At 35.2% G+C, this 14,711-nt stretch overlaps 1 protein-coding gene across 1 annotated transcript in view; it reads left to right on the plus strand.

Annotated features, from left to right (window-relative positions):
• The window catches only part of ZCCHC11 (zinc finger, CCHC domain containing 11), an 88,106-nt gene that overhangs the window by 41,251 nt on the left and 32,144 nt on the right, over positions 1-14,711 (plus strand). Inside the window, exons 13-19 of the mRNA XM_012639344.1 lie at positions 424-493; positions 2,781-2,867; positions 4,917-5,020; positions 7,758-7,815; positions 7,913-8,016; positions 8,310-8,399; positions 10,135-10,248. Of these exons, the coding sequence (XP_012494798.1) occupies positions 424-493; positions 2,781-2,867; positions 4,917-5,020; positions 7,758-7,815; positions 7,913-8,016; positions 8,310-8,399; positions 10,135-10,248 (627 nt within the window). The remainder of the gene's footprint in view (positions 1-423; positions 494-2,780; positions 2,868-4,916; positions 5,021-7,757; positions 7,816-7,912; positions 8,017-8,309; positions 8,400-10,134; positions 10,249-14,711) is intronic.

Below are 14,711 nucleotides of genomic sequence, written 5' to 3' on the forward strand. Positions count from 1 at the left end.
TATATTAGACACATCTGAAATACTCAGTAGCTGCATGTGGCTAGTGACTATTGCACTGGACAGTCTACATAACATTTCTGTCATTGCAGTGCTCTTGGACAACAATATTCTACCTAGATGGATGTACAAGACTATGTAAATTGACATAATTGGAAGCAGAATGTGTTACATGCTATAATAGTGGTAAATAAAATGCAGACTAAACAATTAATTTTAACTGGGATGGATTAGAGCAATCAGAATTAATGATGTGGTATTTGAGATGGACTTTGAAATGCATTTTTACATTATGCATGAAAGCATAGAGTGTATAATTTGTTTGAGGGAATAATTACCTTTGATTTGGTAGGGTATAAGAAAGGCAATAGAGAGATATAAGCCTATAAAAGTATTTTGGGGAAAGCCTTGCATGCCTTTATTCAGCAAACATTTGTGAAGTACCTGGGATATGCCTTTACTCAGCAAACATTTATGAATTACTGGCTGTGTCCAGGTAAGATAAAATTTCTGATGTCGTAACATTTAGTGCTACATTGTAATCCCTCCCTTCTACCCTTCCCCATCACCACCTCCTACTAGGCAACAACTTATCTGCTTTTGTCACTATAGATTAAATTCACATTTTCTAGAGTTTTGTATAAATGGAATTACATAGAATGTACTCTTTTTGATCTGGCTTCTTTCACTTAATGTAGTTATTTTGAGATTCATCCATGTTGTTGTATATATCAATGGTTAATTCCTTTTCGTTGCTGAGCAGTGTTCCATTGTATGAATATACTGTAATTTGTTTATCCATTCACCTGTTGATCAATATTTGGCTCATTTCAAAATTTTGGCTGTTACAAATAAATCTGTTGTGTACATTCATGTATGGGACTGGATATAGACATATGCTTTCATTTCTTTTGGGTAAATACTTAGGAGTGGAGTGGTTGGATCACCACACATTATTTTTTAGCAGCTTTATTAAGATATAATTCACTGCATTTGTTTTTATTTATTCAGTCAATTATCTCAGTGTGGACTCAAGGGTATTTTATACTTTGGGTTATAATCGAATACTACTTTATGTTCTTGCTCATGTTATTCCAGATTTGGCTATTGGAACCTCTTTCATTTGGCTTTTAGGCCTGTTTTCCATATACTCACCAGTGTGTTTGGGATTTTTTGTTTGTTTATTTTTTAGCATTTCCTCACTTTCTGGCACTATAATATGCTCTAGGCTCATCATGTATATTTTCTGCCCTAGTCCTAGAATCAGACACTTCTCCAAGGAGCCCTGGTTCCTTTTGTTGGAGAATGGTATTAGAATCCAAGATCCGAACACTAGGTGTGCTTGATATTACTGGGGTGTTGTTGCTTTGGGGCTCTCTTAGATCAAGAAAATATGTATATTAACCCATATATATTACACTTTTCTATATGTGACCATCTTACCTATATTGAGCTAAACATGACTTTGTACTGAATCTCTAATTCTAATCCATTATAATATGGCTCATTCTAGCCTCTTGCTTATCTTTAAACTCCCACTCCAACAGTGAGATACTTGGTTCCTACCATCTACCACCCATTTATTGTTCCATTTCAATACATATGTATAGCAGCATCAGAAGTGTTAACCCATATCCCTGTGGGAAACAACTTTATCAACTAGAGTACAGTGCTTATATGTAGTTCCTGTTACCCTTAGTCTTACAGATTCCACTCATTTTCAAATTTACTAAGGTCAGCACCTTTTCCCCCACTCCGTTGAGTGAAGTTGTTTCATATATTTATGATATAGTTAGATTCTTTTATCACAGTCTGCATTACATCCTGAGATCCCCTGACCTGCTGGATAGGTTTTCAAAATTTGCATACATTAAGGCACATTCTTTGCGCTGCAGAGTTCTGTGGGTTTTGACAAGTGTGTTGTGTCATATATTCACTCTTAGAGTATCGTACAGGATAGTTTCACCGCCCTGAAAACAAATTTCCTGTATTTCATTTATTCACTCCCCCTCCTCTGTAACCACTGATAATTACATTTATTTTTTAAAAGCTGATTATTAGTTTAATTCATTATATCAAATTCTTAATAAATTGCTGCTTTGTTCCTATTGCTATATTAACTTTTGGGGATGAGTCTGGAAGAGGAGATAGGAAAAATACTTTGTTCATAAGGAATGTGTGGTCTTATTTGGAAAAATAAGATGAATTTAGATGAAATAACTAAAAAACTGAAAGGACAGTATAAAAACAGGTGCTGGACTGTGGCGTGCAGTTGGAGAACTAAAGAAATGGAATTAAGAAGAGAACATTTAAGGCTGTGCTTAGGCAAAGCAGTTTATACGGAAGATATGAATCTTGACCAGGCACTTGAGGGAACTGTTAGATTTGAATGGGCCTGGTCCCTAATGTACAGTATGAATATAGTCTTAACAGAGGGGAATATAAACATGGATATGGGAGAGAGTTCAGTGTAGGAAGAAAACAGTGTTAAATAGTTTGAAGAAGTAAATACATTTGTAGATATCTCATATGGAAAATGATCATGTGAAATGTACATAGATCTTTAAAAATTATTTTTCTGCTGTCCCTCTGCCCCTTCCCCAGTAACATTTATGGTTTGAAAGTTAGAGAAATCAACAAATAATGAAGAAATTGTAAAATTTAAAAATAAATTTAGAATTTAAAAAAAAACTAAAATTTTAGGGTAAAAACTTGAAGATATTTTCCAATTCTATTTTCCTTACTTTTCTTTTTCCTTTTCTCTTCTTTTTTTTTAAACCTAGATGAGTTATCACCACCTTTCTCTGAACAACACAACAGGGAGCAAATTTTAATTGGCTTGGAAAAGTTTATTCAAAAAGAATATGATGGTATGTCGTAGGTTAAAAATTGCTTTTGTTACTATACTCACGTGGTTTTGAGTTTATTTAAAAAATGCTTATTGAATGTTATGTGTTAGGTACTATTTTAGTTACTGGGGGATACTGTGCTAATAAAAGAGGTGCCTTCATGAAACTTGTATTTCAGAGGGGGAGACAGGTAGTCGACTAACAAGTATATAATAGTATATCATCAAATAGTAAATGCTGTTAAGGTTCAGGAGCCAAAAATATTGAAGTGAATGGGGTATTATGATAGCTTTCTCTGATAAGGTGGCATTTTAGCAGAATCCTGAATAATATGAAGAAAAAAGTTATATGAATATCCAAGGAGAGAACATTGTAGAGAGAACAAGACTAGATTATGTCTGGCATGTTTGAAGACCAGCCAGGAGGTCAGTGTAGCTGGAGTGGAGTATTAGAGGTAGACTTTAATAGAAAAATGAGGTCAGAGAGGTGGCCTAGGGATTGAATCCTTAGGTAGAAGGACTTTGAATTTTATTTTGAGTGCCAAATGAGAAGCTTTTAGAAGGTTTTGAACCATTAAGTGACATGATTTGAGAGAACAGATTGTAGGGCTGTAAGAGTAGAAGCAAGCAGAACATTTAGGAGGCTATTGTATAAGTCCAGATGAGAGACAAAATAGTGATTTGGAGGAGTAGATGAGAAGTAGTCAGATTTGGGATATATTTTGAAGGTAGAGCCAACAGAATTTGCTGATACATTACATGTGAGAGAAAGAAAGAAATCAAGGATGGTTTCAAAGTTTTTGCTTTAAATAGTTGGGTGATGCTGTTCAACTGAGATGTCAAAGATAATAGGAGGAGCAGGCTTTTCTCATGGGAGTGAAGAATCAAGAGTTTCATAGCCAAATATTTAATAAGTAAGGATAAACAGTTGATTTATAATCAGAATGTATTTGTACTTTAAAAAAAATGATCTGTTATGCGATTCCATTTTTTATTATATTTGTTAGTATATAAAGTATTGACCAAATCTAAGTCTCCATTATATTTAAACTTGTGCTCATTTTTACTTGCTGTTGAGCGTAGCTTCTTTTATGCCTCTCAGTTTTCATTGAAATTTCAAGTAGGACATCAGAACTGGATGAGAGGATTAAGTTTTGAAAATACAGAATTTGTTATCTAAATATGTAATCTATGTAAGTATTAATAGGCCAGGCACCGTGGTACATGCCTGTTGTCCCAGCTACTCGAGAGGCTGACATAGGAGGATTGCTTGAGGCCAGAAGTTTGAGGCTGTTATAAGCTATTATTGCACCTGCCACTGCACTTCAGCTTGGACAAGATAGTAAGACCCTGTCTCCAAAAAAATTTTTTTAAAAGTAAAAAAAAAAAATCCAAACCTATTAAAACCATAGCTTGTTTGAAGTGGTAGCTGTTACTGAATGACACTCGAGTGTGAAGGGATAACCCTGTCATAATTTATATCAAGTGGATTAATCACTGTATTTTGGAAGAGAAGTAATTCTGTATGCTACAGTGCTATTTGTAAACCTACTTGAATTATGCCCTGAAATAACTAATTTATTTTTAAGAGTTCAGTCCCCAATATTGATCTTAACTATTGGTAGTGATGTTGAGAATGAATAAAAGTAGATGAATTTATGAGATAAGTCAGAAGAAACTAAAGATTTTAGTGATTGTTTGGATGTAGAGGTTGAGAGAGAAGTGTTAAGAATTGCACCTATATTTCTGATTTGGGGCAACTGGATGATGATACAATTTGCTGAGAATAGGGATTATGGAATAATAATAGGTTTGAGGTGAAGTTGATAGTTTAGCCATGTTGAATTTATGATGTTTATGGGAAAGTGGAAAAAGCAGTTGAGTATACCAGTGTGGGAACTTGGGCAAAAGATCTGGGCTTAAGACAAGTGTTTTAGAATTTCTCAGTGTATCTTCCAGTGGTAGGTAATTCAAACCATAGAAGTGGACAAGATCACCTTGTGGTAGATAATAGAAGACTCTTCTTCCCTGCTAATTATAAGACTTTTGACTTTTGTTTTCCTTTGCTCAGAAAAGGCAAGATTGTGCTTATTTGGCTCTTCTAAGAATGGATTTGGATTTCGTGATAGTGATCTGGATATTTGTATGACCCTGGAAGGCCATGAAAATGCAGAGGTAAGAGTTAGTGCTTGGAAAGGGATGTGGAAGTTTTATTTTCTCTCAATGATGAATCTGTTTTTATTTTTGTATGCAATATTGATAAAAAATGATGTCATTCTTTGTATAAATATATTAATAAAATAGCAGTGTTTGAAATATAAAAACATTAGCAGTATCAATTTAGAAGACATTCAAATCTTAAAATAAATAAATTTACTGTTTCAGTAATTTTATAATGTAAAAGCCATGTCATTGAGCATTACAAGTGCTCTGTAATGAATTTTGGGAAAAAGTTAATACACCATAAAGTTGGAATTTTTTCATGAGAACCAGTGAGAAGCTGGTGCTTCAGTTTTGTGGTAAACACTGATCTCACTTACTCTATCTTCCTGTATCTCTTCTGTTAGGTGATGTCTTTGTATCACTACAGATAGTAAATACAGATGGTCATCTAATTTATAAATGGGTTGCATTCTAACAGTTAATTGTAATTTTGGGCCACTTACACACAATTTTTTCCATAGAAGTAATGTTATAAATGATATTCTAGGACAGCTTTTAGAAACTCATTTTGGGTGGGAAGGGGAACTAACATTTACTGAGTTCCCAATATACACTTTTACATACATTATCTCATTTCATTCTTACAACCACCTTCGAGGTAGGTATTATTTCCCCCATTTTACAGATGAGGAAACTGAGGCTTTGAGAGATAAACTGACTTGCCCAAGCTCACACAGCTAGTAATTGTTGGAGCCGGGATTCGTACCCAGGTCTGTCTGACTCCAGAGTTATGCTCTTTCCATTGTATCTCACTGCCTCTCTGTAATTTTTTAACCCATAATGTAGCTGAATATAGTACTAATAGTATTGTAGAACCTAACCGCTACTTTCTGAAATTGAAAGCTTTCTGAGTTCCACCGTGAGATGCCAGGAGCAGACCTTCCCCCAGTGCAATTTCAGCAGTGAGAATGGGTACTACGCTTTCCTCCTCTGTGTACCAGGCCTTAATTGTGGGAATGAGATTGTCCAAGCTCCAGTGAAGAAAGGGACTGATTGGACAGGGAAGAAGTATCTGAGGCCTTCCTCGCAGCAACTAGAAAAGGAGGGGATTCTTGTAGATGTTCAGTCCTTTACCAGCATAGCTATTTGTATTTATGTTTCAAAATCAGGGACTGCTTGCAAGATTGGGGTGAGGCCAAGCTTCTGGCATCTGTAAGTGGTGTCAGTGTAGCCTCTGTTTCTTTATAAAAGAATTCAGCAGAATAGTATGCTTTGCTGAAATAGTTCTTTCAAAAGATGTTGAAATTGTTAGACCTGGAGTAAAGATGGCAGTGACACCAGGTGGATCTTTATTTCTGGCCCTAAGAAGTTGCTTCTGGTGTTACTATCTTCCTGTTCTATAAAAAAACTGAAAAGTTGCAAATATTTTATTTCTCCTTAACTTTTACTTAATGCTATTACATGGAAAGAGGCTGCACTTGTCCATTTTGAAGAGCAAGAATTGAGGGAGTAGGAGATGATTTTTTACCCAGGGAGGTTAGAATTTTAGGTAACGTCTATGTAAAATTTAATGATTAGACTTCTAATCTCTAAGGGTTTGTATATTACATATTATATAATCTGTGCCATTCATATGGGAAAGTTGAAATAATAAAAAAGAATAAATTATTTTCTTTCTGATGAGCCATAACTGAAACTTTAAAAATTTAGCATAATTATATCCTTGTATAATAAAAAGAAAAATTACCTCTTTTGTTCTTTTTATTGTGCATGAATTAGTAACTAATGATTTCCTTGAAATCCCCAAGTTAAGCTGCTATGGCTACTGCTATCTTGTAGCTAAAAGGAGCATGTCGGGGGATATGCAAAAGTGACTTACTAATCACCATTGGGATTGATGTTTATATCCTTCAGCTTAATCCAGTTAACTTATAATACCATTATCCTCCCTGTTCCTTGCATTATGATTATCATTATCATACCAACTTTCCTGTCTCTGGTTTTTAAAGAAGTAAGACATTTAAATTTGCAGAGGTAAGAATTTCCTTGGAGAAATGAGTGCTGGTAATAATAAGAGTATCTTTCTTTTCTTCATCAACTTAATAATAATAATAATAATAAATAGCTCACAGATTTAAAAGCTTATTTTGTGCCAGACATGCTGCTGAATGCTTTATATACATGTCTAATGTAATCCTCCCGACAACTCAATAGGGCAGGAATTTTTGATTATCTTGATTTTATAAAATATAGTGTGATGCTCAGAAGGGTGGGTTAAGGGTCTGGGCAGTCACACAGCTGGTCAATAAAGTATTGCCTTTAATCTTGATTCAAGATTTGAATCGAAGTTTGTCTAAATTCAGACAGAGCCTATGATCTTAATCACTATACTGCTTTGTCTTCACCAAACCCATCTCTAGTTGTTTATTTTCTTACTGAAAACCATATTATTCTCCTGTCTTTGTGCTTCTCAAACTTTAATTTGCATGTGAATTCCCTTGGGATCTTGTTAAATGCATATTTGGATTCAGTAGACTGGGGAGGGGCCTGAGATTCTGCATTTCTGTCAGGTTTCAGATTATGCTGATACTGTGGGTCTATGAACCACATACTTTAAGTAGCAAGGTAATGTAGAGCTTTATGGCTAGAAATTTCAAATGCTAGTATTGAACGCCTAGATTGAAGTAGAATTTGCACAAGGCCAAGTTGAGTCAGACAAACTTTATTATTTATTTGTTTTGTTTTTTAGAAATTAAATTGCAAGGAAATAATTGAAAATTTGGCAAAAATTCTTAAAAGACATCCAGGTATGAATCTTAAATATTAGCTTTAAAACAAAAGAAAATATTTTTTAACATCATGAAAATTATTTAACTTTCTGAAGTCTTTTATTTTTTTGAATAGGTTTAAGAAACATTTTGCCTATAACTACTGCCAAAGTGCCTATTGTAAAATTTGAACACAGAAGAAGTGGGTTAGAAGGAGATATCAGTTTATATAATACATTGGTAAGTTTCTTTTTTATAGGCCAGGTATAGTTTACACTTTTCATTTCAAAAGTTTACAAATTACTGACTATGGCTTTATGTTTAAAACTTTCAAATGTGAGCAGTATAAGGAAAAAGCATTTTTTCAGTCATCTTGATATTTCCTTTAGATTGAAGGTTAGTTTTTGACTCGTTAATAGGTATTTTATGTTTTACATTTATATATTTTTTATTTGGCTTGTATCTTTTTATCTGATTTTTAAGTTTGATTTTAAAAAGTTTGAAATGCTTTCAAATATGTAATTTTTTTTCAGGCTCAACATAACACAAGAATGCTAGCTACTTATGCAGCTATTGATCCTAGAGTGCAGTATTTGGGATATACCATGAAAGTGTTTGCTAAGGTATTTATGGAAAAGTTAATGATCTACTTTGTTATATTACTCATGATAATTAAAGTGAAACATACTGATGTCAGACTTGTGAAAAGTATTGTCTCAGTTTTGTTTACCTGAGCTTTAAAAAAAAGATAGTATTAGATGGGTTGAATTGATACCTATTGGGGTAGGGCGATTCTTAGTCTTTTTCCTATGTGTGCTCTATTCCCATGTTCAACTTACTATACTAGTCAGTTTCTCAGCAGTAAAATTTCTCAGTGCAGTGATGATTTTCATTCCCAGGCATGGGAGTTGGCATACCATTCTTTTTAAGAATTTCTGGGTTAGGAAATATTTTGGTTTAGTGATAAATTTTTCTGACAAGAAAACAAAACAATACCAATAAAACCTTATGCTTCTCCTATTATAACATTTGTTATAACATTGAATTCTGTTTTCTTGTTCTTCTGCTAAATGTGTAAACTACATGAGGGCAGGGACCTCTGTTTCTTTAGTTCATTGTAGTGTCTGCTTTTAGTAGCTGCTCAGCAAATACTGAATTTTATGAATGTGTTAGTGAAAGAATTTTAGTAGGGGAGAGACTTGATCAGATTTTCACTTCATAAAGCTTACTCTGTCCAATAGGAAAGCATATTTGTTTAGATATTCCTGTTTCTGGACAGAGAGTATCTTAGAAAAGAAAAGCTTGCAGGCACAAAAATACATATAAGACTTGATACAGCTACTTTTTAAGATTTACCTCATAAGATACCTCCAGCATGACAGTTTTGTTATAACTACTTGGAGTTTGGTAATGAAACTAAGTGGCTTGTGTCAGAGAAATCATCCCTTTTCCCTTTAAATATAGATATGAGCTAAATCCTTGCTCAAAGAGAGCAGTCTCTGAGGATTCATTTAGGTGGGTTTTTTTTAAATTTAAAATTACTCGAATATCCAACATATTCACGTCTTCAGAATTCAAAAGATCTAAAGGGGTCTGTGGTGGAAAATGGAACAGTCTCCCTTCCACACCCGTCTCCTAGCCAACCAGTGCCTCTTACTGAGGCAACTAGTGTTAAAAGTTTCTCTGTATCCTTCCAGAAATATACTAGTATAAGCAAATACTTAGATTTCCTGCCTCCTTTTTATTACAGATGTAAACACACTGAAAACATTGTTCTGTACTTTTTTTTACTTAGCAATAGATCTTGGAGATCATTTCATATTAGTATAAGAACTTTCTGTTCTTCTCTTTTTTTGTAAGAGACAGGGTCTCACTAGGTTGCCCAGGCTATCCTTGAACTCCTGGGCGTTCCTTGTTCTTTTTTAATGGCTGCATGCTATTACATTGTGTGGATGGTTCTCAATTTTTTAACCTGTGCTTTATTGATGAACCTAAAATTATTTCTGATTTTTGCTATTACAACAATGGTGCAATTTAAAAAACCTTCTTATTTAGTCATTTCACACATTTTTTGGCATGTTTGCAGAGCATATTATTTGAATAAAATTGCTAGGTTAAAGGAAACGTGCTTTTGTAGTTTTGATATTGCCAAACTGTTCTTCATAGAGTTTATACTAATTTATGCTCTCACCCACAATTTATGAGAGTGCCTTTTCCCCCCACACCTTGTATAAAAGTTTATTGAACTTTAGATAGTTGTCAGTTCAATGTGTTAAAAAACTTGATGTGGCAGAGTACTCAATATTTCTGTATGGAATAAGACCCTGAAGTTTTATTTTCAATATTATGGTTTTTTAGCGATGTGACATTGGAGATGCTTCCAGAGGAAGTTTATCTTCATATGCATATATTCTTATGGTGCTGTACTTTCTGCAGCAGAGAAAGCCACCTGTTATCCCAGTTCTACAAGAGGTAGGTGTTTAAGAAAACTACAAAGGAGTTTTTGTGAAAACATTGGATCTAAATACAGTGGATTTTGCTCACTTCATGTCATCATGAGAGATTTTTCCATTATTAGTGTCCTACATTTTCTCCTCCATTAATGCTATGATTAAACAATGAGCCTTGCTAGAAAATTTATTATGGGGGAATAAAGACTGCCAAAAGAATGTTAGGTGAATGGAACCATTGAAGATCTTTTGTAAGGTTTTTGAATTTTACAGTCTTAGAGTGCTGTGGATGATTGTGAAGTTCTTGTAGACTGCCATGAACCCATGTATTTTATAGTCTCTTAAGATGCAAGTATATAAGTTTCTTCTATCTAGAGTATTTTCTGTCTTCCTGCCTGGCCAAGAAGTTTGATTTATTCTTATGCATACTTTGGTCAACCTTGTGAATTTTGGTTGAGAACAAGCCCAAGGAAATTATTCCTCATCTCTTCTAAAGTCATGTTGATTACATTACATTAAACGTAAGAATGTGCATTAAAAGAAACAGATCATACTCATAGTCACTGAGAATTTTGTGACTCCTGAGGTACTTCATAGAGTCCTTTTGTGTAGCCAGTTTATATTCTCTGAAATAGGGGGAAAAGGGTTCTAAATCGTCCGTTTTTCCTGATTCTTGGTTCAAAGTGGATTTATAGGCATTAGGGAGAATCCACTTTTAATTTCTTAGAAGGGCGACTATTTTGAGGTAGGAGACAAGCATCAGAATTGTTTGGAAAATCATATATTCTGATTTCACATACAGTTTGATAGTCATGGCAATGAAGAAAGTCACGGCTGAGTGTGGTAGCTCATGCCTGTAATCCTAGCACTTTGGGAGGCCGAGGCGGGAGGATTGCTTGAGGCCCAGGAGTTCAAGACCAGCCTGGGCAACAGTGAGACCCTGTCTCTACAAAAAATAAAACATTAGCCGGGCGTGGTAGCATGCACCTGTAGTCCCATCTACTTAGGAGGCTGAGGCAGGAGGATCACTTGTGCCCAGGAGTTTGAGGTTGCAGTGAACTATGATAACTTCACTATACTCTAGTGGCCTGGGTGACAGAGCAAGACCCTGTCACAAAACAAACAAAAACAAAAAAAGGAGGCTGGGTGCAGTTGCTCATGCCTGTAATCCTAGCACTTTGGGGTTGAGGCAGGAGGATTGCTTGAGGCTAGGAGTTCAAGACCAGCCTGAGCAAAAGCCCATCTCTACCAGAAAAAAAAAAAAGAAAATCATGAAATAACAAGTCATATGGTAGGTGTTGGATGGCCTTAGTAAGTTTTAAAAACTTCTAATGAACACATGTGATTTTAGTAGTATTTCCTTCCCTCTTTTATGTAAACAGTATAAGGGAAATAAAAAAATTAAATATCCTTTCCTAACAGAAAATTTTAAATTGCTGAATCTATGTTGGGTGATATGTTTGTGTTTGTGCGTGGGTGTGTGTGTGTGTTTGTGTGTGTTTGTTTAAAGTCTTTCTTTTTTTAGAGCAGTTTTAAGTTCACAGCAAAATTGAGAGGAGGTACAGAGATTTCCCATATACTCTCCGTACCTACACATATATAGCTGGCCTGCCCTCATTATTAACCCCACTGGAGTGGTACATTTGTTAAAACTGATGAGCCTACATTGACACATTATAATCACCCAAAGTCCATAGTTTACATTAGGATTTACTCTTGGTGTTTTACATCCTATTTTCATTGGACAAGTATCCATCATTATAGTACCATATAGATAATTTTTCACTACTTTAGAAATCCTCTGTGTTCTGCCTAGTTATCATCTTCTCCCCTCAACCCCTGCTACCACCGTCTCCATAGTTTTGCCTTTTCCACAGTGTTGCATAATTGGAATCATACAGTATGTAGCCTGTTGGGATTGACTTACATCACTCAGTAATATGCATTTAACATTCCTCCATGTCTTTTCATGACTTGACAGTTCATTTCTTTTTAATGTTCAATGATATTTCATTGTGTGGATGTACCGTAGTTTATTTATCCATTTACCTACTGAGGGATATCTTGGTTGCTTCCAAAGTTTTGGCAATTATAAATATCTGTGTGCAGGTTTTTGTGTAGACATAGTTTTCAACTCTTTTGGGTAAATACCAAGGAGTTGGATTGGTGGATTGTATGTAAGAGTATGGTTAGTTTTGTGAGAAATTGCCAAACCGTCTTCCAACGTAGCTATACCATTTTGCATTCCCGGCAGCAATGAGCGAGAGTTCCTGTTGTTCCATGTCCTCTCTAGCATTTGGTAGTGTCAGTGTTTTTTATTTTGGCCATTCTGTTAGGTGTATAGTGGTATTTCATTGTTTTAATTGTATCTTCCTGTTGACATGACGTGGAGCATCTTTTCATGTGCTTATTTGCCATTTCTCTGTCATCTTTAGTGAGGTGTATGTTAAGGTCTTTGGCCCATTTTTTTAAGCAGGTTGTTTTCTTACTGCTGGTGAGTTTTAAGAGTTCTTTGTGTATTTTGGATAATAGTCCTTTATCAAATGTATCTTTTGCAAATACGTTGTCCCAGTCTGTGGCTTTTTTCATTCTCTTGACATTGTCTTTTGCAGAGGAGAAAATTTTAATTTTAGTGAAGTCTATCTTGTCAATTATTTCTTTTATAGATATTGTCTTTGGTGTTGTATCTAAAAAATCATTACTATAATCAAAGTTAACTAGATTTTCTCTTATGTTTTGTTTTTTTTATTTTTTATTTTTTATTTTTTTGAGACAGAGTCTCACTCTGTTGCCCGGGCTAGAGTGCCGTGGCATCAGCCTAGCTCACAGCAACCTCAAACTCCTGGGCTCAAGCGATCTTCCTGCCTCAGCCTCCCGAGTAGCTGGGACTACAGGCATGTGCCACCATGCCCGGCTAGTTTTTTCTATATATTTTTAGTTGTCCAATTAATTTCTTTCTATTTTTCGTAGAGACGGGTCTCGCTCTTGCTCAGGCTGGTTTCGAACTCCTGAGCTCAAACAATCCACCCACCTCGGCCTCCCAGAGAGCTAGGATTACAGGCATGAACCACCGCGCCCGGCCTTTATTTTTATTTTTTTACAACCCCTCCTTACTGTGAGAATTCTCTTATGTTGTCTTCTAGGAGTTTTCTACTTTTGTGTTTTACATTTAGGTCTATGATCCATTTTGAGATAATTTTTGTGAAGTGTGTAAGGTCTGTGTCCAGATTCATTTTTTTGCATGTGGATGTCCAGTTATTTCCACACCATTTGTTGAAAAGACTTACTGCTCCATTGTATTGTCTTTGCTCTTTTGTCATATATCAGTCTACTATATTTATGCGGGTCTATTTTTGGATTCTCTCTTCTGTTCCACTGATCTATTTATCTATTCTTTTACTAATATTTGATTATTATAGCTTTATAGTAAGTCTTGAAGTTGGATTGTTTCAGCCTTCCAACTTTGTTTTCCTTCAGTATCATGTTGGCTGTTCTGGGTCTTTTGCCTTTATATAAACTTTAGAATCAGTTTGTAAATATCCACAAAATAACTTGTGGGATTTTAATTGGAATTGCATTGAATCTGTAGATAAAGTTGGGAAGAACTGACATCTTGACAATACTAAGTCTTCCTATCCATGAAAATGGAATATCGGTCCATTTATTTAGTTCTTCTTTGATCATCAGAGTTTTATAGTTTTACTCATGTAGATCTTGTATGCATTTTGTTAGATTTATACCTAGATATTTCATTTTTTGGTGCAATGTAAATGGTGTTGTGTTTTTAATTTCAGGTTCCACTTATTCATTGCTTATATATAGAAAAGTGATTGCATTTTGTATATCTTGTGTCCTGAAAACTTGTTTTAGTTGCTTATTCATTCTTGGAGTATTTTTGTCAATTATTTTAGGTTTTCTATATAGATGATCATAAAGGGTATTACAATAGATACAGATGAAGAGATGTACAGGGTGAAGTATGGGAGATGGGGCACAGAGCTTCCATGCCCTGTCAGGGTGCACCACCCCCCAGGAACCTCCTCTACGTGTTCAGCTATTGGGAAGCTCCTCAAACCCAGTCCTTTTGGGTTTTTATGGAGGCTTCATTATGTTGTAGATATGATTGATTAAACCCATTGGCCATCAATGATCAACTTTAACCTTCATCCCCCTGCCCCTCCCCAGAGGTTGGGGGTTGGGACTAAAAGTCCAAACCCTCCAATCATGTCTCTTGTTCTTTCTTGTGACCAGAATGCATCCTGAAGCTACCTAGGGGCTGCCAGCTACCAGTTAACTCGTTAGCATACAGAGACATGTCTTTGGAGATTTTAAGGATTATAGGACTTCAATGGGGTGAAATCCAAATATATATTTTATATTATCATAATTACACTGATTGATTTTTTTTTTTTTTGAGACAGAGTCTCACTCTGTTGCCCAGAGTAGAGTGCCGTGGCATCAGCCTAGCTCACAGCAACCTCAAAC

Source organism: Propithecus coquereli, unplaced genomic scaffold, assembly GCF_000956105.1.
Source record: "Propithecus coquereli isolate 6110/MARCELLA unplaced genomic scaffold, Pcoq_1.0 Scaffold14, whole genome shotgun sequence".
Taxonomy (NCBI): domain Eukaryota; kingdom Metazoa; phylum Chordata; class Mammalia; order Primates; family Indriidae; genus Propithecus; species Propithecus coquereli.